Genomic DNA, 27,961 nt, shown 5'->3' with positions numbered 1-27,961 from the left:
CGCTGAAAACATCATGCTAAAAAGCATGGGAGGAACAAATAGGCCTGCTTCACTCTATTGATGCTGGGAAATCACAAAAGCATCATCCATTATCTAGCATTATCCAGCAATCACATCATCATGAAGTGAACATAAACACCGTATCAACCATTCCTCAGTCCTTTCTTAAGCTACACTGGTTCTTAGGGAGATGACCATATTCCAAATAAAGAATCAGTCAGAGGACTCTGGCAAGGACTCTTGTAAGCATTGACTGAGAGATCATCCTGTCCCCTACTCATCACAGGACAACCTATGCAAAGGCATACTGATAGGAAATAGAATATTGTATAAAAAGAAGAACAAGGAGGTTAGATTGACCAGATTGACCAAAACTTTGAGCTTATGAAAGTATTATGCAATACTCTGGATCTAGAACTTTATAAAGGGCTCTAATTGCCAAAGAAGGTGTTTCATGTTTTATCCTAGAGACAAGCGAGGCATTGGAGCTTCTCAAATAGAGTACTGACAGGTAGTCCTTTGCTTTGGGAATATGAATCTGGCAGCTATGTGGAAAACTGATTAGAGAGGGAAATAATAGAGGTTTCTTCTATACTGTCTTTAACCTGTGGGATTCAATCTACAATAAAAGAAACTGAGGCAGAGCTCTGAGCCAATAGCATTTTATTAAATGGTCCACGCCCCTGTCCAATGAAGGAAATCTCAGATCTTCATCATGATCCGAGATACCCTCTTTTCTTAACAATTTAGTTTTGTAGTAAAAAAAATTTTTTAAGTAAAATAAGTTTGTATTAAATACTTGCTACCCAGACTATGACACAGAAGAGGCAAAGTAAAATACAAAGTCTCATTGGTTGTTAGATTTCTATTTTGACCATTCAGGAGAACTTTCAGCTAAAGCTTGTCATAGATTAGATAATAGAGGATATCCAAATATCCTGATGGTCTTTCATTGGCCCTATGTTGGGTAATCAATTGAGGAATGGATTTCACAGGCAGCTCCTTTAATGTGAAGATAGGGTCACCCATTAATCAAGTACTCATAGGATTTGTTGATCAAGTGCCATAGGGCTTTTTTCCTAGTGAAGGGATAAGAGTGAAGTAGTTATGGGGTAGAGGGGGAGCACTTTCCATGCCGTTGAGTCACCTCCACCACACTGGACTTGCTCATTTACTATCAGGTATTGTTTAAGCAAGTGGATTTGAAACAGATGGTGATTCCTTTAAGAAACTGTATTTCCTATTGATCTGTGATCCCTTTCAGATTCTCAGCCCCTCCTGGGGAAGGCATAAGCCCCTAGATAAGTTATCTTTGCAGGATGCCAGACCCTTTGATTCAATTAGAAATTCTAGTCAAAAAGCACCCCTTTGAAGTATTGTTAATTCCAATAGAAGATGGGACTGTCCCAGCCCTCATTGGGTCTGACTTGCTTGGGCTGTCCCAGCCCCCACTGGATCTGACTTGCTTGGGGTGCCCCAGCCCCCATTGGGTCTGACTTGCTTGGGCTATCCCAGCCCCCACTAAGACACCCAATATAATAGCTTCCATTTAGGAAGTCTTTTGCAGATGGATTTAGATAATGCACTCAGCTGCCAGGACCCTTCTGCCCACTGAGAAAGCATTCTCAGTGCCAAAACTCCATTTTCCATAGATCTGTCACTATAGAAGTCAGTCTCTTGGTAAACTGATTTCTATCTAACAATAAACTTTCATTTTACAACTAATAATTCAGGAATGAATGAATTCTTTCACTCCTAAAATGTTTCTTTATCCTTAAGATCTCTCTACCCTTAAAAGTCTATCCTAGACTCTACCATTCCCTTAAGTTGCTATTTTATATATTTCTTCCCCTTTCTAGAAAAAGCTATCCATAGTTGCCTCCTCCATTTCTTCTCACTTATTTTTCAGCTCGTTATAATCTGGCTTCCCGTTTCATCACTTAACTAAAACTGCTTTCTCCAAAGTTACCAACTTTTAATTGACAAATTAAATTTAATCTTCAAACTTCTCCCCCTTTCTTCTTCATTTGATACTGTTGACTATTCTCTCATCCTAGATACTATTCTCTTCTCTGGGATTTTGTGACATGACTGAACTCATTCTATTTTCCCCAAAACCCTGGGTCTTTCTCGAGTCTCTCACTGCCATACTGCATCGTATACAATACTGCCAAAGTTATTTTCCTGAAGGACAGATCTGACATATTTCCTTCTAGCTCAATAAGCTTCAGTGGCTTCCTATTGACTCCAAAATGAAATATTTCATCATTATCTAATCCTTTTTAAAATTTTCTATTATTTAAAAATTAAGTTACATAACAATTAGAGACAGGAAGTAGGTCTGTGATTTCATTGTTATAGAACTCCTGGGTGAGGAAACACCCTTTACTGACGTAGATTGGCCCTTTTCTGTAATTCACAGGCTTATTCACGGTTGCCTGGAGCAATGAGAGTTAAGAGTCTTGCTCAGAGGTACTGGGTCAATAGCGTCAGGTCCTTCTGCCCTCAAGGTTGACTCTCCAATATACTTTGCCGCGCTGACTCTAGTTTTACAAAGTTTATACACAAATAAATACAAACACATGAAGGGGCGTCCTAAAATTTCCCACTGAGCATGCTCAGGATCAAAAAAGTTTGAAGATAACGGCTTTAGAGAATAAAAACTAAACCAAACCGGTAATTTCACTTAGAAATCGCCCATCAGCTAACTTTGAGCAGTACCGCACACCGTCTGGTCATCAACCGCAGGCTCCGCCCAACCTCCGCTTGTTGATTGGATGGGGGGCGTCGGTTCCGGATAGCCCATTGCCGGAAAGAAGGCGGTAGGAGATTCCATTCTTGAAAGGATCAAGGGAAGGTCTCTGGCCGGGTGCTATCCTACCGGAAGGAAAATGGTGAGTTGCCGCCTGGGAAGCGGGGCGGAGGCGAAGGATTAGGCTGGCTGATAGGGCTTTCTCTGGTCTGCGGGATTCGATTGTGAAGTGCAGGGCCGCCCTGAAGTTGCGGGAGAACCTCCTCCGCCTCGTTAGGCCTTGGCTCTGCTCTGGTGTGCCCGGGTTTTTCCCCTTTGGCTGCAGCAGTCACATCTTTGCAAAATGATGGGCCCTGAGGCTTTGGTTTCCCGGTTCTTAATAGATGTGGCCTCTAGCGAGACCACATTTCCCGACTCTCCGGCTCCCGAGCTGTCGCGGGCTCCTTGGCGCCTCCATGGGGTGGAGATGGAGAAAGGAATCCGAGATTGAGAGTGGAGACAGAAGAGGGGAGAGCTCGGGGAGGAGGGGAAGGGGGGAGAGGTCTCGTGCTTTATGCTTTTCCCAGCCCCGCCTTGCTCCGCGGTGCCTCCGCCCATCCTCTCTTGATCTCCTGTTCATAGGTACTGGCCGAGAGCCATCCGCCACCCGAAGCCAAGGAGCGCCTGAAGTGGTAGCAAAAACTGCCCAGTGGGCTTCGGTGACTTGGTCTTCGTGTCATTTAATCCGGGTCTTTCTCTCCCCGAGAAAGAAAGTATAGAATTGAGGTGTTATTGTAACGCTTCAAGCCCACGTGTCTCTCTCGGCTTGATCATCTGGGTATTTTGGTTTTAAATATCATAGGAAATTGCATTGACTCCTCTTAACCGTTTTAGGTTTAATTTCGGCTATGGAAGTTATTTTAGAATTTGGAAAGGGTAATAGGATTACTAATTAGTATTTAAATAACATTAAAGCACTTTATCCTCATAACAACAATATTTAGTCCCATTTTTCGGATGAAAAAACTGAGGCAAGAAGTTGACTTTCCTCAGCTTCCTCATGGCCAGTCTTTCCAGTATCTTTGCCAAGAAAATTTCAAATAGGAACTGAACAATCGGAATAAGAGTAAGAGGCAGAAGTGGGATTTTAACCAGGCTTCTCTAACTCCGGAACTAATGCTTTTTTATCTCACCCCTCTCCCCACACCCCTCTTCCTAAATCTTTGCACACTATATATTTAAATGTTTTTAATTTTACTCTTAGAGAGTGTATGGTTTGTAATCATTGAAATATTGTTGAAAAGCAAAACATGAATTAAAAAGCATTTATTACACATAATATACTATGCACTAAGTAAACAAATTCGAAAGCTAAGATTTCCTTTGCCCATAAGGTATTTGCATTCTCATGGGGAGAGGCAACATGAATTAAGGAGTTAATTGTGTATAAGAAGGAACTCGGAAAGTTACTGGGTAGGTGAGTAGGCCTATTAGGGAACATTTTGACATATCCCTGATAGGAGTAATGGGAAAATTGATCTGATCATCCTTTCAGAACTGGACAAGTAAAAATGGGGTAAGGAAGATATCTATGCTAAGGCAAACACATGTGGTGAGGACATGGCTGTGGAGTAGGGCATTAAATGAAATGGCCATCATGCCTTCCTGAGATTGTAGGCTAGAAGAGATAGGTAACAGTGAAAGAAACCATCAAGGCCCCAGCATTCCAAAAATGAAAGGTTTAAACATTCTATTTAGAGTTTCTCATCTTCGTAGCAAAGCATTTGGGGAGTAGGAAATAAATGTAATGTGTGGATAGAGCATTTACCTGCTAAACAGGAAGATGATTCCAAGTCTCTAACACATAGAACATATGCTGCTTGCCTAACTCTAGGCAAGTTATTTAACTTTAACTTTATAAGACCAAATTACAGAGCAGTTGAATTCTAATTGATAGAGGGGGTTTCCTCACCAAAAATTTCCTGCTACCAATAAATTGACAATTGACCCAAAAAATGTTACAACTAAAATTAAGCAACTGTAATTGTCAGGGTTGGGAGTTTTAACTTAGTAACTTTCAAAAAGTATATAGGTCTACCTTAAGTGCTGCTAAAATCACGAAATTCTATCTTATTTAGCATAGCCCATTTCTTAATAGTATTTTTGGTTTTTTAAAATGAATTACTACCTCCTGCCTTTTTCATTATACCTTTTTCTAATGTTTTCCTATCTCTTCTCAATTTTTTTATATTATTGCTATTCATTTGGAGCCTTCAGTAATGACAGCACTTGATGGGAGGTACATTTTATATTTATTTGTATGACTCATTAAATGTGGATAGAGTGTATGATAAGTAGCATAGGAGGCAGGTGACAGTTCTCTTAGGAGTATTCCTGAAATAGGCCAGAATCCTGTTGGATTAGATTGGATGTTGAAATGAAATGAGGCATTCAACATTATTGAACAAAATGAGGTTTACTTAGCTTTAGCTTAATACAGGAAATGTATTATTCAACAAGGATTGGCTTGAATAGATATAACTCAATACTGCCACCCCTCTCCTTCCCTGCCCTCTGAAACATGGGCTTGGGAACCAAGGCTGATGAATCTTGACCCAATATAGGTGAGCTCTTTTTATGCCTTTAGGTGTTAAAAAAAAAAAAAAAAAAAAAAAAAAGTGTTTCATTGGAGGCACAGCTTGAGATATAACCCTCTGGGCCAGTCAAGACCTAGGAATAGCCTTGTCATCTTTCACAGAAAAGACAGCCTCTTAACCCATGTGACCAGGCAGATAGTAACCCTACTAGAAAATGATTCTGTGACAGGTTCCTTTTTAAATATCTTTTAAGTTTTTTTAATGAGTGGTTATCTGCAAATAGGGCAAAGAAATTTTTGGGTTTTTTAAGATACTTTGGCAAATATTAAATCATTTAGATAATAAATCAGGATTTCACAAGTATTTTGTAATGCCTATTAAAAATTATTGGTGGGGGAGAGAACAGGGGAAGAGGACGGGACAGGGATGGTTGGTTGGTGTAGTGGATAGAGCACCAACCCTGAAGTCCGGAGGACTTGAGTTCAAATATGGCCTCAGATACTTAACACTTCATGTCTGTGTGATCATCCTGGGCAAGTCACTTGACCCCAATTTTAGAAGGAAGGAAGGAAGGAAGGAAAAGGAAAAAAAAGAAAATTACCGAACTGAGTGGGTTATTGAGATGAGATTCTACCTCACAAAAAATGAAAGTAAATTTTAATTTACTTTTTATAGTGGCATATTTTCTATTCTAATTATTAGTTCTCAGTGCTTGTTTGGAAACTTAAGAAGTGATGTTTTATTTTGGAAGTTATTAAGCCATAGGTTAAGCATATTAAAATAATTGAGCATTTTAAACATCTGAATTCAGCTTTTAGAATAGTAGTGGAAAAACTACTCATTCTGGAGTCACAAGACCTACATTCAAAGCACACTTACTACTTGTGTGGCCTGATACAAGTCACTTTATCTTGCTGGACATTAGTTTCTTCTTCTATAAAATAAGGGAGCTCGATTGCATGAGCTCCCTTTCAGTTCTAGATTTAAATTGATCTAACTAATTATATTAATGATTAAGTGCATTTAAGTTTCTTTTATGAGCACACATAATGCACATAGTCCTATTAGCTTTCAAAGGTCAGAATGTGTGATTCCTTTCTTTGGCTAGTATTTGTATCCTTCAAATCATTTTAATTCATTCATCAATTTTAAAGCATAATCCATCCAGGTTTCTTTATGGAGAGTAAATATTGAGTTGAGAAATTTATATGTTTGTATTTGAAATAAAGACATATATCTAAAACTGTTCCAAAAAAAAATACAAAAAACAAATTTTAGGGATAGTTCTTTAGTGCTTCAATGAACAAATGATTTCATCCATACGGTTATTCTCTTTAATAGTACAAATCACATAACCCCTAGTCATGTACTCATTTTGTATCTTTTATTCATATTCTCCCACTAATCTTCCAACATTCCAAATTGCCTCTGGATTTCCTCATTGTATGTGGATTATCTGTGAAGTAATTGTATTACCCATCTTTACTCTTTCCACCTAACTGATTCATATTATTTTCTGGTCATTTATGTATTTGCCAATATCTTTAACACCTGCCTTGCTAAGTAATAAGCTATTTATATCTACTGGATGACCTGTGATTTTTAAAATATATTTTATTGGTGCTTAAGAATATGTATATGTGTGTGTATACAACACATACAAGAATCTGTCAGTTCCCAATAACCAGTTCCCTAACTGACATTAACCATAAGATTGCACCACACCTGTAGATTATCTCAGAAAGTAGTAAGGTAATCATTTTCCACTCTCTAAATTCAAGATTGGTCATTTCATTGATGTTTTATATTTCTTTATGTTATTGTGGTTATTTTGTGTATTTTCTTGATTCTGCTTATTTTATTCTGTATTGGTTTAGGGTTAATTTCTAATTAATGTATGCCTCCTTTGTTTTCATTTTTTTTGCTATTGTTACTTCCTTTTGTCTTGATTTCCTTGAGGTATTCACCCACTAATATGTTTAACTTTAATTCATTAGAGACTCTGGTATCCTGTAATTCCTAGCTATATGATGTCATTCTTAAAAGACTATTGGTATTAAAAAAGAGATTCTTTGTAATAATAGAGGGGTTTAATTTGCTTTTAGCATAAACGTGCTCAATTGTATGTGTAGTTTCAAAAAGATTCCTGCAAAGAAATCCCAGATTGAAAATACTATTCACTGTCAGTCACATTGGATCTAATAAGTTGCTACCTCTTTCTCCCCTCCTCCAATGAAATTAGAGACAGATAACCTTTAAAATGTGTTTAATCAGCATAGATAATAATGTACTTCTTCATTGTAGGGCTACATGAGCTACATTATTTAGCCATGATAGCTATGAATTTACAATAGATAAATTTTATGTCATAAAGTGTTAAGCCAAGGTCTTAAAAAATAATGAAGTATATTTAAACATATTGATCTTAAAAACTATTATATTAGTAAAATATCTTAATGAGGATAAAAGATTTTTGTGCTTAGAAATAAAATTGTTTAAATTTTTCTATTTTCTGTGTGTTTTGTTATGTATATAATATACTGGAATGATGATTGTATATGATTTATAAATAACATATTGGGATATCAAAAATTTGTTACTGATCAGAAAAAAAGATCAAAGTCTTTATATGATTAAAAAATATTGAAGATGTTTGGCTTAGATAAGAGAGCTCCTTTATTCACTTGTGGTGTTTTTTTCCCCCCTTTATGGATAGTTAGTCCCAAGTCTTTAGAGTGATTATGAATCATATTTAAGAGACTGGACAGTGTTTTAGTTCTTCATATGCTTAGCACAATTTGATCTACAAAGAGGAACATGTGAAGACCCTCATCATCTTTTTTTTAGATATATGAGTTGAGTGACCTCTAAGGTTTATGATTCGGTGATCTGCAGGTAATCTTTCACTTGAACTCCATACAGAACATCTTCCATAAAACCATCTTTGGTGAGAATACCTTTTATATAGTGCTTGATATTCATAATCAGAGGGTATCCAAATTACTTCTTGTATCTTACCTCTTATGAGGCAAAATTTAACACCAAGCATAGGAGTTCCTTTATTGGAGAAGAATTTTTAAGGGTTTTTTTTTGTTGTTTTTTAAGTTTTTAATGGCATTTTGCTCTATTGAGTCAAATCAGCAAAAAATAATAAGCACAGTGTAATTATATATTGTAGTGTTTTTCTTCTTTAAAATAATGGTTTTCACTGGAAGGTTTTCTGGAGGCAGCCTTAGTGTCAGTTAAAAGTAAATAATCACTATGCAGCCAGGTGCTAAAAGTTCAGATCTTTTATTGTCTCCAATATAGTCCGGTTAGTTTTCTTAGAGGCCTCTCTCGTTGGTTCTAAGAGCTCTTCCAGCTTTGTCCTTTGCTTCTGCCTCTGCTTTCTTCAGCCTTCAGCCAGCACAAAGGTGAATCTGCCTTGCCTCGGAGAGAGGGCTTCTGGCTCTCAATCTCCCAGAGTGCTCTGTGTCTGTCCCAGAGTGCTCCTCTCCAACCCCTGGGAATATTCCAAAGTAAAACTCTCTAACCCGAAGCTAAGAGCCTCTTTATCTATGTGATCTCCCAAAGGCTGACTCCTCCTTCTGGAGGCAGAGATTAAGGGAGATGTGAATTCGGATATCTCATACCAAACCCTGAAATCTCCCAAATGTGTGAACTCCAATGAGTAAAAGTGTGAACACAAGCATTGTTTCTCAGTTACACTTAGTACCTTGTTTCTTCTGGCCCATAACATCTCCTTGTATGATTAGATTAATCATACTGAACCATGCTAAATTAGATAATTATTGTCTCTATCAACTCTAATGACTTAGCACTTTGTAAGGATTCCAACAATATATTCTTTGCATCTTTCAGCAAATTATATCTGATTAAAAATTAGGTCTGCTTTAGAATATTTGTGAAAGCCTGCTCTTTTTCATACCTCCCTCGAAAGATACCCTGGGTAGCTGTAGATAATTCTCCTAAAGATTTTCTTTCTTGATTGGTTTTATTTAAAAGGAAAAAAAATAATAATCATGATTTTCTCCAAGTGTTGATATCATCCTGTCATTCAGATAGTAGCTCAACGACTGGTTTCTTAATGCTCACCAAATTGTATCACATCCTGAAGAAATTTCTCTTACCCTTAGTCTAGTCCCAGCTACTCTTTCTCTACTTATTTTTCTTAGTACTATTTCTACAGCACAATAGAAACTATGACACAATCCAGATATGGTGGCTATAGAATCATCCATGTCATAGATGGAGAGTAAATTTTTGTTATAGAAATCTTTTCCATTTTTCATCTTTTTGAGAGGATAATTTTTCTGATTTCATTCTTGCTGAAGTAATTTTTAAACTCTCTTGGCCATTTCATTATAGTGATTGGTTTACTATTTCCTTTAGAAATGATAATAATCTGTGTTGATGTCTATTTTTTATCCATTTCCTATTTTTCATCATCAATAGTTTGTATAAATATGATAGGTTAGAGCTATTTTAACTATGCTATGTCTTCTAAATCTGGTATTGATTTTAATCTTCATTCTAACAAGTGGATGGCCATGTTGCACAGAGCTAATTCATTTTTAACTAGTTGTTTTTGTGGTTTAGTTAATTTCATTTTTTAAAAGTTATTTGGTATTCATTTTGGTATTCATGATATGCATCTGTGAGAAAATCTGTGTACATTTCTTAATTGTGAATACATTTTCTGTTATCTGTTTATTAATTTGCTTACTTGATGTTTTTTCCTCGTACCTATATTTGCATTTAAGTTAGCAAGTATTAAAGTGTATTTTCAGTTTAATTTGAAAGCTCTTAGTAGGTTCCTTCTATACTTTATTATCTTCATTAGAATTTGATCCACAAACTGCAGGTATTTTTATTGTGGTTTTTTGCAAACATATCAAGAAATACAAGATGCCCCCAAGTGTTTTTTGAAATGTTTATTTTCTTTTGTATGCAAAATAAAACAAACTCTGTCCATTCCATTATTTGTATTCCTGAGGAACCTGATTGCAACTTTTCATTTAGCTGCAACTTCATTTTGTTTTCCAGTTTCATTTTATAGTGAAACTGTCAATGTTCTTAAGATTCATTTCCTCTAGTAATAAGTTAGCTAATTGGTCCCTAGACAAGGATTTCATATTTGCAGTACCAACAATTAAATTAATGTTAACAAATAGTTTAAAAACTAATTGATATTCTCTGCCTCCTTTTCTTAATTCTTGTTCTTATAACCTCAGGAAGGAGGCACATAGGCAGCAAACCAGGAAGAACTAACTTCAAATCCAGCTTTAAGACATATCCCAGATAGGGTGGTACAATGATAGAACACTAGATGGAGTACCAGCACTGGAGTCAGAAGAATGAGAGTTCAAATTTGACCTTAGTGTATACTTGGGCATTTAACCTCAATTATCTCTCAAAAAAAAAAAAAAAAAAAAACCCCAAAAACAAAAGTATCTTTTGAAGCTCACATAATTTTTGTCTGCTTCAATTCCTTGATCTATAAAATAAAGATAATAACACTTATGTTTGTGATGAGGATAAAATGAGATAATTATAAAGTGCTTCACAAACTCTAAGTGTAATAGAAGCCCTATTATTTTTGCCATATAGGAATGAGACATTTGTATTGTTCTTTGTTACATGAATTGCCATAGCCATATAATTTATTATGTAATGACAGGTTGGTATACTAGTAATTAACCCATCCATACTTAATCTGTTACTAAGATCCAGAATGAAGCCTTACCAGGATGGTAAAACCTAGGCAGAGCTAACATTCCATTAGTAAAGCCTTTTGAGAGTCACCTTCACACTTCAGTAAAGCATCTTGAAGAGAAACAAAAAGCAATAAATATGTCCCTTTAATCCAGAACAATTTAACCCTTTTAGTTTTTCTAATAGTTTTAAAATATTTTTCCTTACTAGTTCTGTCATAAAACTGCTTTTCTTTTGTTAAAATATACTTCTCATTTTTTTCAAAATACATCAAAGATAAGTTTTCAACATTCACCTCTGCAAAACCTTATGTTTCAAATTTTTCTCCCTCCCTTTCCACTTACATCCATCCTCCCCTAGACAACGAACAACCCAATATAAGTTAAACGTGTAGTTCTATTGAATATATTTCCACATTTATCATGATGCACAAGAAAAATCAGATAAAAATGAGAAAGAAAAAAGCAAGTAAACAATAAAGGTGAAAACATTATGTTGTGATCCACATTCAGTGCCCCTCTCACCCCCCCACCCCCCATAGTATCCTCTCTGAATGCAGGTGGCTCTCTCCATCACAGTACTATTGGAATTGTCCTGAATCACCTCATTGTTGAAAAGAGCCAATTCCATCACAGTTGATCATCGTATAATCTTCTTATTTCTGTTTACAGTGTTCTCTTGGTTCTACTAACTTCACGTGGCATCAGTTCATATTAGTCTCTCCAGGGCTTTCTGAAATCATCCTGCTGATCGTTTCTTATAGAACAGTAATATTCCATTGCATTCATATACCATAACTTATTTAACTATTCCCCCACTGATGGGCATTTGCTCACTTTCTAGTTCCTTGCCACTACAAAAAGGGCTGCTACAAACATTTTTTGCACATGTGGGTCCTTTTCCTTTGTTTATAATCTCTTTGTACTTTGCTGGATCAAACAGTATGTACCCTTTGATAACTCTTTGGGCATACTTCCATATTGTTCTCCAGAATGAATGGATCAGTTCACAACTCCACTAACAATGTATTAGTGTCCCAATTTTCCCATATTCCCTCAACAATTATTATCTTTTCCTGTTTTCTTAGTCAACCTGCCTCAGAGTTGTAATCAATAGTGAATTAGAGCATTTTTTCAATGGCTAGAAATGGCTTTAATTTCTTCATCCAAAAATTGTCCTTCGAACATTTATGAACTGGAGAATAACTTATTCTTATGTAATATAGTCTTATCCATTTGAATCAATTCTCTATATATTTTAAAAATAAGGCCTTTATCAGAAACCTTGGATATAAAAATTTTCCCCCAATTTTCTGCTTCCCTTCTAATCTTGTTTTTGTTTGCATAAAAACTTTTAAATTTAAATGATCAAAATTGAAAACTTTTTCAATTGTTCTGAAATGATAGCTGTTGACTACTTCCTCAAGAATTTCTGATGAAGAAAATTCCATGACTTTACTTGATAATTATTCTTGGTATAGTTTTAGTTAGGAAATAAGTTCTTTGTGATATCCAATTAAATTCCTTCAATAGAAATTTAAACCCTCTTTCCACCTCCACCCCCACTTTTTTTCCTCTTCATTGCACAGAATAAATTTTTTAGTTTTCAGACTATCTAAGAGATATTCTGATATGTTGGAAAGCTTCAGTCTTAGGGGATTTGGTTTCTAATCCTGACTCTGCTCTTAACTATTTGGGTGACCAAGCACAAATCGCTTAGGTCTCAGTTTCCTCCTCTGAAAAATGAGGAAGTTAAACTCATTTCTAAGGTTCACTTCCAACATTAAATAAACTTATAGTAGCTCCAAATTTTCCTTTCTCTTCAGACTATATTAACTCTCTTTAGTCTTTTCTAACATGGTCTATTTTCCAAATCTTTAATAATCATTGATATTTTCAAAGACCCTTTTTGAATTTTGCTGCACTATATATAAAGTATAACTATAGTTATAAATTATTTTTTATGTCTATGGGTTTTTGTATGTATTCTGAAAATTTTTTTTATTATAACTTTTTATTGACAGTACATATGCATGGGTAATTTTTTACATTATCCCTTGCACTTACTTCTGTTCTGATTTTTCCCTTCCCTCCTTCCACTCCCTCCCCTAAATGGCAAGCAGTCTTATACGTGTTAAATAAGTTATAGTCTATCCTAGATATAATATATGTATGCAGAACCGAACAGTTCTCTTATTGCACAGGAAGAATTGGATTCAGAAGGTAAAAATAACCTGGGAAGAAAAACAAAAATGCAAACAGTTTACACTCATTTCCCAGTGTTCCTTTTCTGGGTCTAGCTGATTCTATCCATCATTGATCAATTGGAACTGAATTAGATCTTCTCTTTGTCGAAGATACCACTTCCATCAGAATACATCCTCATACAGTATTGTTGTTGTAGTAATAATGATCTCCTGGTTCTGCTCATTTCACTCAGCATCAGTTCATGTAAGTCTTTCTAAGCCTCTCTGTATTCATTCTGCTGGTCATTTCTTACAGAACAATAATTTCCATAACATTCATATATACCACAATTTACCCGACATTCTCCAATTGATGGGCATCCATTCATTTTCCAATTTCTAGCCACTACAGAAAGGGCTGCCACAAACATTCTTGCAGTATCTTTTTGGGATATAAGCCCAGTAGTGACACTGCTGGATCAAAGGGTATGCAGTTTGATAACTTTTTGGACATAATTCCAAATTGCTCTCCAGAATGGTTGGATTCGTTTACAACTCCACAAACAATGCATCAAAGTCCCAATTTTCCCGCAACCCTTCCAACATTCATCATTATTTTTTCCTGTCATCTTAGTTAATCTGACAGGTGTGTAGTGGTATCTCAGAGTTGTCTTAATTTGCATTTATCTGATCAAAAGTGATTTGGAACACTTTCATATGAGTGGAGGTAGTTTCAATTTCATCATCTGAAAATTGTCTGTTCATATCTTTTGACCATTTATCAATTGGAGAATGGCTTGATTTCTGAATTTTTTTTTAAATCCCAAATATTGCCACTTCACTTAAACCCTTGTCCTTTTACTATAGGAAAACTTTCTAATGAAGTTTTATTTTTATGGAATTTTTTCTCCACATGGAAAATATCCACTATTTGTTATCCACCTTGATCAGGGCAAGGAGAATTAAGTAATCCTATCCATCTCCACATAGTTTATCATATCAGTTAGGAAAAAAGTTTGTGTGGATAAGTTATTAACAGTTAAAATTATGAAAAATTTAAAACTTTTCAGCTATTTCACTTTTGTATATATGGTATTCATGTTCATTTAAAACTAATGTCTAGCCATGTATATATTGCTTATTTACATGTATGACTTTTAAAATTACATATTAAAACTATTTCATTTGTGTGTATGTGTGTGTGTGTGTGTGTTTTTTTTTTCCCAGAGTGAATCTCTGGTGGTTTGTGATGTTGCTGAAGATCTAGTGGAGAAACTGAGAAAGTTTCGTTTTCGCAAAGAAACTAACAATGCTGCTATTATAAGTAAGCTCAATTATTGTCAGCAAAGTTATAGTCTTATACTTGTTTAATCCTTCCCTAAATTTTTCTAAAGTAATTTCCCTTCCCAATTTTTTTTCTTTTCATTTTATTTTTCACAGGAAAACAACTAAAAGTCACAAAATGGGAAGAATGATACTCTAAAATTGTAACAACTCATAGTAAAAACTAGTTTATGTTCATTCCAAATGGCTTTTGGCTTCCCTTCTATTTGAGACTGAAATGTTCTAATATAAAAAATATATGTGTATCTCAAATACTTTTAAGTGTGTTTTTTTCTCCAAGAGTAGAGGAGATGTGGTCTAGCTTTATCTAGATATTTGGAAGCATGTTCACTTTTTTCAGAAGTAGTAACTAGCTACTATTTAACAATAAATAATTTTTTTCTAAATCTACCAAAAATGGTAATAGTAGTTTATGCATTGCTTCCTTCATTTCTCATCAACAGTGAATTTGACTTTTAAGACTCGTCTTCATTGGTAATCTGAGAGTCTGAAATTGTACTATTTGGTAATGATGAAAAAACGATGGTCAAGAAGGAGGAGAATTTAAATTCTGTGGTTTGTGCTTATCTAAAGCAAATTTATAGTAATAACTTTGTGACTATACTTATGCTACAAATTAAAAATTCCAAGCTAGTGTAAGCACACAATTGTGAAAAATGAAACTGTGCTTTTTTTGCTATAATAAAATCAGTTTTTACCCCAAAAAGGGAAGCTATTCCAAATCTTTTTGATTTATAATGTCTATTTGAAACACTTTATAAGAGACTTTACTTCAAATAAAATAAAGGCTTGACATAATGTCACTTGCTTAAATAAAGTAGTAGATTTTTTCCCCTCATTTCCTTAATACTTGTTTGCACCAAAGGAAACGAATTTAACAAATTGTATGTATTTGACTTTGGAATGTGTATCAGTCCAAATATTTGAATGTAGATATCTGATGCTTGGGGAAATTGTCAAATAAAATAAAGAGGTGGTATTGATGTTCTAATTCAGGAAGATTGAGTAAGCCATTCTTTTTCTCCACATTGTCCAAAATAGGTCAAATTTGTCTCCTGCTCATTCATTCCATGCTGGGTATGAATTATTCCCCCTGGTGCAAAGTTTGGCCCTTTTCAGATTTTCCCAGGATTAGGGTGAAAAATAAAGTATTGGTATTTTAAAATATATTGAGGTAGCTAAGACAGCAATATTTAAAAAAAAAATTAAGTATCATTGGTTCATAAAACAAACCTACTTACAGATACTACCAACAAACTTGATTATTTGTGAGATTCTTGCTTTCATGATTTGACTGTATAAAAAATATAAACTATCCCAGAGAACAGTTATTAGAATACTATGTCATCAGTGAGTTTGATTCATGTTTTTTGATCAGTTTCCAGTTTAAATTCTAAGAAAATAAGTCCAAGAGATGGGAAAGTTAAACGTATGTTAGGTATACACACTCATATATATTGTGTTTTTATTATAGTGAAGATTGACAAGGATAAACGGCTGGTAGTACTGGATGAAGAGCATGAGGTTTGTCAAATTAATTAGAGATAATCTTTCATTATATTATCTTTTGAAAATATCATCTAAATTATATGTATTTTCCCATATAAAATTTAGTTATCTTTTTCAAATGTGTGGTAACTACATGAAAAAAAATTGTAATAATTATATTGTTTTGCCAAGTAAAGAAAATTATCTTATTTTAAGTGTTAAGGAAATCTCATCTAATAAACATAATCAAGAAAGCAGTCCTTTATCAAATGAGATATTAACAAGCCCTTAAGTTAAGTTTTTGTTGAACTTCTGCTCAGCCAGTATGAATTGACTTTCTATAAATTACAGACAGGAATTGTGCCTGGGATTTTGTTCAAAAACAGTTCACCAATTCAAATCACCATTTCACTCAGGCATAGTGACAATTACTACTAAGCTACAATTTGTCAAGTGCCAGATTAAACTCAATTGGGTATTCCTGATTCCAAGGCCAATTTCATTGCCCTTTTATGAACTAAGTTAAAATTTTTTTTAATTTCATTTTGATTTGACTTTTTCAAAAAGAATCAATTTAGTAAAGTGAAACTTTCATGTTACTTGAAGAAGAAAGAATATTCATTCATTCAGCAATAGGGTCTTGAAATTGAAGACCTAGCAGAGTTTATATTTGTGTATCAGCTTGTTATTTAGTCAGCATAGTTGAGGTTAGAATATATAGTGGTTAGAATAGATGCTTGGCTGCATAGAAAAGAACTTTATCTATTCTCACCTAGAAATTATTAGTTCCTACTGTAGATGTCCAGTTTAGTCAAGTTTTGCTTTACTCCCGAAGGTTGTAAGTCTATAATTATATTGTTACATTTTATTCTACTAATTACTTATGTGCAAAAACATTCTTGAACTCTGCTTTTTGTTAAATTGCCAGGGCATTTCACCAGATGAGCTTAAAGATGAACTACCTGAACGACAACCTCGATATCCTTTTCATTTTTCTTTTTAAAAGTAGTTATTTTTTCTTCTGGGAGAAAAATTTTCCATGTTTGGGTGTACACATAATATGTTTTTTATTTGTTCTGTACTTTCAGAAAAAATCTATATTATTGTACATTTCTGTTGTATCATAATTTTATTTTGCAATATTCATTTTTAAAGTTACTATTTTATAATATCATGGAAGAATGTAAAATGATGTATAGGGACCTAGTTTAAATTGATTAAAAAGGAGTCTAATTTTTCTAATCAAGTATTCTTTTTAAAAAGATTCCTAAGTACTAGAATAGTTGTTTTTCTTTCATTTCCTTAACTTAAGAAAAACCTTCATTGTATATAGTTATAAATATCTACATGATGATGGAAGAGTTTCATACCCTCTATGCTTTATATTTTCTAGTCCTGTTGGTAAGTATTATTGTCATATAATGTATATATGTATGTAAAGAAATCCATTCTAGAAAGGTGAATTATATTGAGTAATATATAGAAGATGAAATGCGAAAAATTTCTTAAATTTGTCATATTGTGTATATGATAAAAACAACAGAGTTTTCTTTATGGTCAGCCTATTTTGAACTTCATCCGGGGGGGGGTCATTAATGAAGTATATTATGAGGTCGTCCCATGGCATAGACTTTGTGAACAACATGTATGCTAAATGAGATATATACTGTAGAATTTGAACTTTTTCCAAGTAGAAAAGTTTGAACTTTAAACTACATTTTTATTTGTTTTATTTGTTAAAATTATTGAGTTATGAATTTTTCTCTTGAGTTCAAGATCAGTTACTATAAGTTTTAAATTTGTTCTCAGATGAACTGTTGGGTTCTGCAAATATGTATTGTATCTAGGATATACTGCAACATATTTAACATATATAGGACTGCTTGCCATCTTGGCGGGGGGGGGGGGGAGTGGAGGGAGGGGAAAAAACGAAACATAAGCGATTGCAAGGGATAATGTTGTATAAAAATTATCCTGGCATGGATTCTGTCAATACAAAGTTATTATTAAATAAAATAAAATTAAAAAAAAAATTTGTTCTCAGATTCAGAGAATTTTTCAAAAAATTAAAATAATCAAAACTAATTTCTCAAAACTTTTCTCTGTAAATAGTAAGTTTTGTTTGCTTATTTAGAGATTGGCCATTCCATTTGCAAATATCCTATTTCATATACTGGCCTATTTGAGTTCAGAGTAATTTTTAATCTGTAGGATTAGAAAGGATAATATATAATTGTATTACAGATAGCACCTTTCAAAATACTGAATTAGTATTTTTTCCTTAATCTGAAATTTTGAGTCTGTTTGTGATATTTTGTAGATGTAACAATTATAGAAGTATTATTGGTAAGGTTTTTTTAAGTGCATTATGTACAATAAATTGAAATTTGATGAAAGTGGTTGTTTTTCAAATAAATATATTTATAGTTTTTAAAAGTAGTTTTTCCTACTAAAGTATTATTTTAAAAGAAGTGTGTGTGTGTGTGTGTGTGTATATATACTATATAAATACACAGTTCAAATGTTACATTTACTTTAAATATTTTTTAAATGAAACAGTTGTTACTAAAATGAAATATTTGTTGAAAGCAGATTCTAGATTTTTTTTTTCTTTTTTTTTTTTTTTTAATAACTTTTTATTGATAGAACCCATGCCAGGGTAATTTTCTACATCATTATCCCTTGCATTCACTTCTGTTCCGATTTTTCCCCTCCCTCCCTCCACCCCCTACCCCAGATGGCAAGCAGTCCTTTGAATAGGTTACAGTATATCCTAGATACAATATATGTGTGCAGAACCACATAGTTTTCTTGTTGCACAGGGAGAATTGAATTCAGAAGGTATAAATAACCCGGGAAGAAAAACAAAAATGCAAACAGTTTATATTCATTTCCCAGTGTGCTTTCTTTGGGTGTAGCTGCTTCTGTCCATCTTTGATCAATTGAAATTGAATTAGCTCTCTTTATCGAAGATAACCACTTCCATCAGAATACATCTTCAAACAGTGTCGTTGTTGAGGTATATAATAATCGCCTGTTTCTGCTCATTTTATTTAGCATCAGTTCATGTAAGTCTCTCCAAGCCTCTCTGTATTCATCCTGCTGGTCATTCCTTACAGAACAGTAATATTCCATAACGTTCATATACCACAATTTACTCAACCATTCTCCAATTGATGGGCATCCATTCATTTTCCAGCTTCTAGCCACTACAAACAGGGCTGCCACAAACATTTTGGCAGATTTTTTTCTTTACAATTCAATTTTAAAATGTATGTCTCTATTTTAAAATAAATCAAAATATGCTAATTCCACATCAGTAATACAAAGAGCTAATGATTTTGTTTTGTCACTTATTTCCTGTTAATTTGGTTAGTTTAATCTAACTTTTGATGGTATATGCTCCTTCAAATGAATGTTTTATGTAGTAACTTGGTTTTTCTACTAAGTAAAGGAAAAGGGACATCCTAAAGAGATTTATTAGAGAATATTCTTTATTTTATTTATTATATTATATTTATAATGCTACAGGTTTCCAAGTTTTTTTCTAGACTGGGGAATGGTGTAGTAGTTTGTCATATTGGAATGATATGACAGTTTTAAAAATGGCTTACCAGCTTGATTTGGGGTGTGTGTGTGTGTGTGTGTGTGTGTGTGTGTGTGTGTGTGTCTCTAAGGCAATTGGGCTTAAATTACTTGCCCAGGGTCACACAGCTAGGAAGTGTTAAGTATCTAAGACTAGATTTGAACTTGGGTCCTCCTGACCAAAGGGCTAGTGCTTTATCTACTGCATCACCTAGTTGCCCCTGCTTTTGATTTTTTTTTTTTAAAAAGGAAAAGTCCCATTTCTGACATGTTAAAAATGGTCCCATCTTTGGGGTATTCTAGCTTTGTGGTTAGTAGGGAGAAATTTATCCTCTGTTATCTGTGCTTCTAGATCTATTCTTAAAGAGTTGGTTGAGGAAGATGAGAGTATTGAGATTGCAGTGTTATCTTATTTACTCAAAATGAACTAATATGGGGAGTACGGGAGGTATTTTGGCATATGTGATGCCAGGCACACTGGAGCCCTTTGATGGGATGGACATTTCTTTTTTCTTTTCTTTTCTTTTTTTTTTTAATTATTATAATTACTTTTTATTGACAGAACCCATGCCAGGATAATTTTTTACAATATTATCCCTTGCACTCACTTCTGTTCCAATTTTTCCCCTCTCTCCTTCCACCCCTCCCCTACATAGCAAGCAGTCCTATGTATGTTAAATATGTCACAGTATATCCTAGATATAATATATGTGTGCAGAACTGAACAGTTCTCTTGTTGCACAAGGAGGTAGAAATAACCCAGGAAGAAAAACAAAAATGCAAACAGTTTACATTCATTTCCCAGTGTTCTTTCTTTGGGTGTAGCTGCTTCTGTCCAGGGGATGGACATTTCTATGAAGATATTATTGGGAAAAGAGGGGATGATTTTAGTTGTGAAAATAAAAAGACTGTTAACACTTACTGGATACATGTTCACTGATATGGATAGAACTGAAAAAAAAATTATTTGGAAAATGTCAGGAGAATAGCCTTGGATTATTCTTTCAAGTGATGAGCCATGGAGTTTAAAGATATTTTTATGGTTTTCCCCTTGGGATTCAAATTAAAACATGCTAACTGAGATCTATAGGGAAATAAATTTTCAGTACACAAAGACCTTAACAAGAAGAATAAAAGTCCTTAATATAGTCTTAGAGGGTTTATGTCGGTAGCAAGTGGTCACACAGCCACTAAGTATGAGAGGCAGGATTTGAACTCAAGTACTTATGGCTCCTAGGCCAGTTTTCTGTGCCTTATACCATGCTACTTCTACATGTTCCTTAGATATTAGAAAGGCAGATTTCAAAAAGTGCAGGAGAATAGATTGAATCCCATGCACTAAAATTTTATAGAGGAAGTCAGCCTTGTAGGGAAAGTCTGAAGGAAATACCTGAGGAATTAAATTCTGAAGATACTAAAAAAAAGTTCTGACAAGAAAGAAAAAGATGTAGTTATGGATACACAAGAAATTCATTTTCCACAGGGCTTTAAGGGTCAAATAAAGATGTTCGTAAAAGGTATTATAAACACTTAGTGCTAAAATCAGCACTTGTTATCTCTTGACACTGTAGGAGTAACAATGATACAAGCCTGTCCTCCTTTTATTCCTTGTTCCTCATTCTCACTATACATCCAGTTTCTGATGATAACATATCTTTTTATATCATCTCATGTATATACTTTAATGAAAATTTCAAAATATAGAACATGTGAATTTAATTTTTCTTAATATCAAAAATTGTATGACCAGCAGGATGAATACAGAGAGGACTGGCGAGACTTACATGAACTGATGCTAAGTGAAATGAGCAGAACCAGGAGATCATTATACACTTCAACAACGATATTGTATGAGGACATATTTTGATGGAAGTGGATTTCTTTGTCAAAGAGACCTGAGTTTCAATTGATAAATGACGGACAAAAGCAGCTACACCCAAAGAAAGAACACTGGGAAACGAATGTGAACTATCTGCATTTTTGTTTTTCTTCCCGGGTTATTTATACCTTCTGAATCCAATTCTCCCTATGCAACAAGAGAACTGTTCAGTTCTGCAAACATATATTGTATCTAGGATATACTGCAACATATCCAACATATAAAGGACTGCTTGCCATCTAGGGGAGGGGGCAGGGGGAGGGAGGGAGGGAAAAAAAAATCGGAACAGAAACGAGTGTCAATATAAAGTAATTATTAAATAAAAATTAAATTAAAAAAATATATCAAAAATTGTATATCTCTGTAACTACATTAAATGTAAGTAAAAAAAATCAATTCTTTACTTTTTATTTCTCAAATTCTCATATTTCCTGCTTACCCATTTTCTGAACTACAGGATGTAAGCCTGAACAACAGATGATGTATGCTGGGAGTAAGAATAAACTAGTTCAAACAGCTGAATTAACCAAGGTATCGTTTTAATATTTGACTTGTTTGTTGAGAATATACCAACTAAAGTTAAGTCATTATAGAAGATTAGAAAATTTATTATTGATATTGAAATGAATCCAGTTCAATAAGTAAGCTACTTAGTAATAGTAAGCTACTATTCAATTAAATGTACCTAAGACTATATAGTTTCTTAGAATCCAAGATTAACTAAAATTATTAATGATTTTTTAAATGATACACCATTTTTCTTATACTAGGAAATTAATGTAAGATTTAATAACTACTGTCTTATTGAAGACTAAAATAAAAAATTTATGTTTCTCGATCTCAATTTCCTATATCAATTTTTAGTTGATAGTTTTTTTATTCTTGTTATCTTAATAAAAATAGATTAACGGGGGGGGGATTGTTTTTTTAATATAGTAGCAGTGATCTTTTCTTCTACTTCCTCTTTCTGCTCACTTCCATCTCCCTTTGAGGCTTACCACCATTACTTTTCATTTATGCCACTTTTTCTCTACCTTTTACCTTGAAGCAGTAATTTTTTGATCAAGGGCAGAGTAGACCCAGCTAATGGACATACCTGACTGACACCTTTTCCAGTTCTTTCAAGCTTTAGTGAATACTTTAAATTAATTTTTCCAAACATAAAATATCAGTAATTGAACATTACAAAAGAGACCAAATTTGCTATTCATAGAGGTCAGATTAGGAAAATGAAACTAAAGTTTGATATAAACAATGTACTATTTCATTTCTTCTGAGTTTTACATTTTAACTTGAAGTTTTTATCTTTCAAGGTATTTGAAATAAGAAATACTGAAGACCTAACTGAAGAATGGTTATGTGAAAAACTTGGATTTTTCCATTAATGTGGTATTTATATACTAACCTGATTTATACTGGAACCAGACATAAATACTTATTTATGCCTAAAAATGCACTGTTATTTACATTTTTGTTTCCTGCAGTAAATTAAAAAACTTTCAGTTATAAAGTTTGTATAAAGGAGAAGATTCTTCTTATAGTAATGAAAATTTTAAAAGCATTTCCTCGTATTTTGTAATTGTTTAGTGAAATACTTCTGCAGGGAATTTTTGCACTCTTTGTGACTAATTTCTATAACTTCTGGTTCAGAATTGTTACTATTTTCAGAAATCATTGGAAAGTAGGTGTTTTGCTTGTATGAGCAATCATTGCCTCCTTTTGACAAATACTGGATATTAACATATTGTTACTTGGCAAATATGTGAAATGCTTAAAAGGCTTGAATGGCCCTTTTTTTCTTTTTTCAAGGCATTTGGGATTAAGTGACTTGCCTGGGGTAACTGAGGCCAAATTTAAACTCATGTCCTCCTGATTCCAGGATTTAGAATGACTCAAATTTGAGCCTATAAATAATAAGATTGTAGAGTATCATGTGTTCTAAGTCCTTTTTCATTAGTTCTGGAACTTATTTAGTTTCCTACATTTTTATTCCATAACTTCCAATATACATAACTATCAACCAATATTAAGTCCTATGGAGTTATAAACTTGAGTATCTCCTAATGTCATATGAATGTTAGTCATTTTAAACCTGTTAATACTGTGCCTTTGATTTGTTAGCTTTAAAATTTATCTTGAGAGTTTTACACCACCAATAATCCAGACTTGGTGAAATTAATACTTTTGTAAAGGTCCAAGTAAAATGTTTTATAGTGTCTAATTCTATAAATGAAATTTGTAATAAAACCAACTACATTTCTGTAAATTCCAGCCATTTCCTTGCATTGGTGAATGCCTGGCAGTTGAAAGTTAGGGTTTTGTATGTGTCTGATTTAGATTTGTATCATTCAGAAGTAGTATTAACCTTAAACTTTGGTTGTAGGCAACAAAAGTAATATGTCAATTAAATTCATATTGATGTTATAATACTTTAGTTATCAGAGTGTCATTGTAGGCTAAATAAAGAATAGTTGATCTAGTCTTTATAAATGTCATCAGCATAAATCCTATTATGAAGTATACTTTTAAGCAATAAAATTGCTTTAAAATGTTGAAAACTGAACATTTTACAAAGACTTGCCAAAATGTCCTCAGTCCAGTGGTACAACCAAGTAAATGATTCATCTTGTGTCTCTGTCATTTTCTAAAAAAATAAGCAAAAACAATGGTTTTCTATTTACAATGGATTCTATTTAATAATTTCTCTCTGTCAAATGTATGTGCCAACTACATTTAGAGATTAACATTAAGATTTTCTTCTATGTGTCTTCCTCAATAGGAAAGCAAGAAATTAAAGAAAAGAGGATATAAAACAGATGAAAAAAGGAAAAGAGAGATTTTTGTTGTGGTTGTATAAGAGTTAGAAAAGATTCTTTATTTCTTCCAGATAAAATATTATTTCAAAAAAAACTTGAGAATTTTAGGATTCTTCAGAATCCTAATGAATCTAGAATCCTAAATGAAATATCATTTAAATTCATAGGATCATGCATCTAGACCTGGAAGGGATTTTACAGGTCATCTTGTCCAACCTCTTCATTTTATAATGAGAAATGTGAAGTTAAGAAGTTCACTGACTCAAATCACAACCTAGATTCCAGAATCAGCAGGAGTTTTACCTTCTATGCTAATATTAGTTGCAAGCATACTTTTGACTGAAGAAGTAATAGTCTTGTCTCAGGTCACAGCAATAAAAGGAAGTAATGCTGTCAAAGAATGTAATTACTTTACCTGCTGTGAGCTTAAAATATAGGAAATTTTTGTCTTTTATACTAAGATCCTTTAAGCAATTTATTAACCTCCTGTCAGTGAAATTGTTGCTTTTATTTTTTATCTAATTGTGGCACTGGATTATAAACAATCCAGATTCTTTAACTTGATTTTCCCTTTGTGACCAATGGCATACATACATTTAAAGACAGCTAGTTGTAGTAATGAGTTCAATGGAAGTGATTTTTTTTTTCTTCTATGATAAGTGGTCATTAAATCTGTGACCATAGCACAGTGCTTTTAGTGGAGACATTTTGAGTTAAAATGTTCTTAGAATTTGGGCCAGATTCTCCTTTGTCACTTCATTATTTTATGGTTCCATTTCATTTTAAAATATTTCCCACCTTCCAAATAAAAACTGATCCCATCTAGTTCGTAATCTAATCTTTATACATAATAGTTCCTAACATATCCTTCATCTGGTAGCACTTTCAGACCTTGAGACTGTTGGGAATGATACTGATCACACTTCCAAGAAATAATTGCCTCACAAGCATGACTTTACTTACTTGCTGTCAAAGCATTTATTTTGCAATAGTAATAGCAATTCATTTTGTCTTACTTTTTGCATTATTACAGGAAGAGTATATTTTGTAAAGATAGGACAAATTAATTATCCCCTTCTATGTTAAGTTTGTGTGGGAAAGTCACCTATCTTTAAATATTATACAGTTTGGCACATAGTAGATGCTTAATAAATGATTGGTGGTTGATTAATTGATTGCAGTATAGTAATGTCAAAATGTTCTCCAAGGATTGGGTATCATTCTTTTTCTGATATTGGAGCAAATCTAAGAAAGAGTTTGTCATTAATTTATTATACTTAATTTCAGGGTTTTTTTTTAAGATATGAGTTTTGTCTTATTGTTTTTGGAAATGTATATATACTTAATACAGTTAAGTACCCTCTTACACTTAAGCAAGTGTTGATGCAATTACAAATATTTTTATAATAATATTAATAATAGCCTTTGTAGCAAAAGATTTGACAACACTTTTTCTCCCTATTAAAAACTCCTATTATCAGGAGTCAGACAGCCATAAAAAATTGGTGTGCTCAGGTCTGAATCTTGAATAAAATCTTTAATATTGGGAGTTCGTTACCAAGTTTGATTTTACTATTAAAAATTCATTGAGTAAATAAATAAAGTTTGTGGGGCTTTTTTAAGCATTTACTAATAAAAAATGGCCAGCAAGCATAATTGTAAATTATCAATCCATAAAGTTGAACTAGTGATTTGGATATTTTCATAAAAGTTCGAATGCTAGTATTTGGTGGAAATGAGTATAATTCATGTTTTGTGATTACTGCATTAGTACCATGTGTTATCTCTGTTAATTCATTAGATTAGATTGACCATTATGGAGTCTGGAATTTGAGCCTTCACAGCTTATAAAGATGAATCTCAAAATCCTTGGGTCAAATTGTATTTTATATTTGGAGGGGAGAGGGGGAAATCAACCTTTTATCTAGTAACAATTAATTAGGGTCCTAAGTAGAATGTATTTAAACAAAACTTAAGGTTGTTTCCTCTTATGCCTTCATACATATAAAAATAATTAGATAGCTGCAATATTTAGATTTAAAGGATTTAATTAAATTTTCATTGAAAGTATAAGTTTCTATAGCCAGAAAGATTACTTGAACATTTTGAGAATTCTGACATGCTGGAGTTATGCTTACAGTGATAGAAATGTTTTAAATACAACCTTATTAAGAAAGCTTGAAACATTAAACTCACTCTCACATATCTTAATAGTGTCATGTAGTTGTTTAACAATATCAACTGGCTCAACCTTCTTACATTATGTCAGTCTTCTCTATTTCATATTGCATGTTTATTTTAAATGGTCTCTAGCTAAGCATGATGTATGTATTGGTTTAAATAAAATGTTAACATGAAAGAATTTAATGTTTCATCTTTTTTTTTCCTCCACCACTTGAAATCTTTAATAACTTATCTAGGAGTATTGTAATTGGATACCACAAGCTTCTTTTGTAAGTAAGTGAAAAGGAGAATTGTGTAGAGTAATGGGAAGGTAGGAAAAAAACTTTTTTTTCAAGTTGTAAAGAGGTTTATAAATTTTCCCCAGATGTCAAAATCGTTCATTTATATAACACACTATATAGAAACTGTTAGCCTAGAAGTTAAAATTTTATCTATAAATAGAACCAGAATAGAATATTGGTCAAAAGATTTGACCTTTTGTTGTAAAGAGGTAAGGAATCAAAAGGCAGAGAATATTCCAGGAAAAAAAAATCTCTGATTGTCTAGTGAATTTGAATAGTAGTCATTTCTTTGAGGGCCAATATTATAGAGTATTGAACCAATGGTTGTAACAAGTAGAAGACTCTCTAATTTCAAAGACAAGATTTTATAACTGGGTTATTTAGCAAATGTGAAATAAAATGAGGTTATATTAATTCTTTACAGGTATGTCATTTAGCTCTTAAAAATTATATTTTGAATAAAACCAATTCTCTTCAATTGTTATACAATTTGTAGACTTTGAGATTTGACAAGGGTTACATAACAAGTGGGAATTAGGCCAACTTCTATTGTTCCTTCTCTCGTGCACATGCGCACATATACTTATATGTGTGTGTATATAGATATACAGATTTACATATACACATATGAATGTATGGAAGGGGTATTTCACTAATATGTATATCTGTATATAATGTGATATTAATATTTTCTCACCTTTCATGGATATGCTTGCACCTTCTATTATTGTAAATATTAACTATATGTATATATGAAAATTGTGACCTCTTATTGCCTCATGAAAAGTGTTTGTTGTTTTTTAATATCTTAAATACTTTAAATAAAACCTTAGATATGTAATCTAAAGGCAAAAGCTTACAAGTCATTTCCATAAATATGTTGTAGACTAAATATGCTGCAACCTTCAAAAATATTAACAGCAGTTTTCTTCTCATTTGCCTTTTTCTCAAAAGAGTGCAGTATATACAATGTGGCATGAATATCTCTGTAAAATAAATTACTGAATCAAAGACTGAATGAATCAGTCTTCTCCCAAATTTTTTTACTCTCAATAAAATTAGTGGCTGACCTTACCTGTAATTTGTAGCAGTGAAAATATCCAAAATTAGTAACTTCACTGACAAGTTCGATTCTGTATGTGGAACTTCAAGTGGA

The 27,961-nt window shown here is 33.2% G+C and overlaps 1 protein-coding gene across 2 annotated transcripts; it reads left to right on the top strand.

The window, feature by feature from the left end:
- The first annotated feature begins 638 nt into the window (after nucleotides 1–638).
- On the top strand, nucleotides 639–26,702 carry GMFB (glia maturation factor beta). 2 transcript variants are annotated; one of them, XM_051977939.1, is made up of 8 exons: nucleotides 639–2,894; nucleotides 5,009–5,030; nucleotides 14,456–14,552; nucleotides 16,047–16,096; nucleotides 16,989–17,038; nucleotides 17,379–17,461; nucleotides 21,982–22,055; nucleotides 22,838–26,702. In XM_051977939.1, coding segments are annotated over exons 3-8 (330 nt in total). In that variant the 5' UTR covers nucleotides 639–2,894; nucleotides 5,009–5,030; nucleotides 14,456–14,551; the 3' UTR covers nucleotides 22,910–26,702. The 2 variants fall into 2 exon arrangements, with proteins under 2 accessions (XP_051833899.1, XP_051833898.1); XM_051977938.1 differs by lacking the exon at nucleotides 5,009–5,030.
- The last annotated feature ends 1,259 nt before the right edge of the window (nucleotides 26,703–27,961 follow it).

The sequence above is a fragment of the Antechinus flavipes genome, chromosome 2 (assembly GCF_016432865.1).
Source record: "Antechinus flavipes isolate AdamAnt ecotype Samford, QLD, Australia chromosome 2, AdamAnt_v2, whole genome shotgun sequence".
NCBI lineage: Eukaryota > Metazoa > Chordata > Mammalia > Dasyuromorphia > Dasyuridae > Antechinus > Antechinus flavipes.
This window is presented reverse-complemented; position numbering and strand designations above follow the sequence as displayed.

What these genes read in the sequence shown, in the direction of transcription:
- GMFB (XM_051977938.1), top strand. An exon ending in TACTGGATGAAGAGCATGAG is followed by an intron (nt 16,097 to 16,988) that starts GTTTGTCAAATT and finishes TTAAATTGCCAG; the next exon opens with GGCATTTCACCAGATGAGCT. An exon ending in TATATTTTCTAGTCCTGTTG is followed by an intron (nt 17,462 to 21,981) that starts GTAAGTATTATT and finishes TCTGAACTACAG; the next exon opens with GATGTAAGCCTGAACAACAG.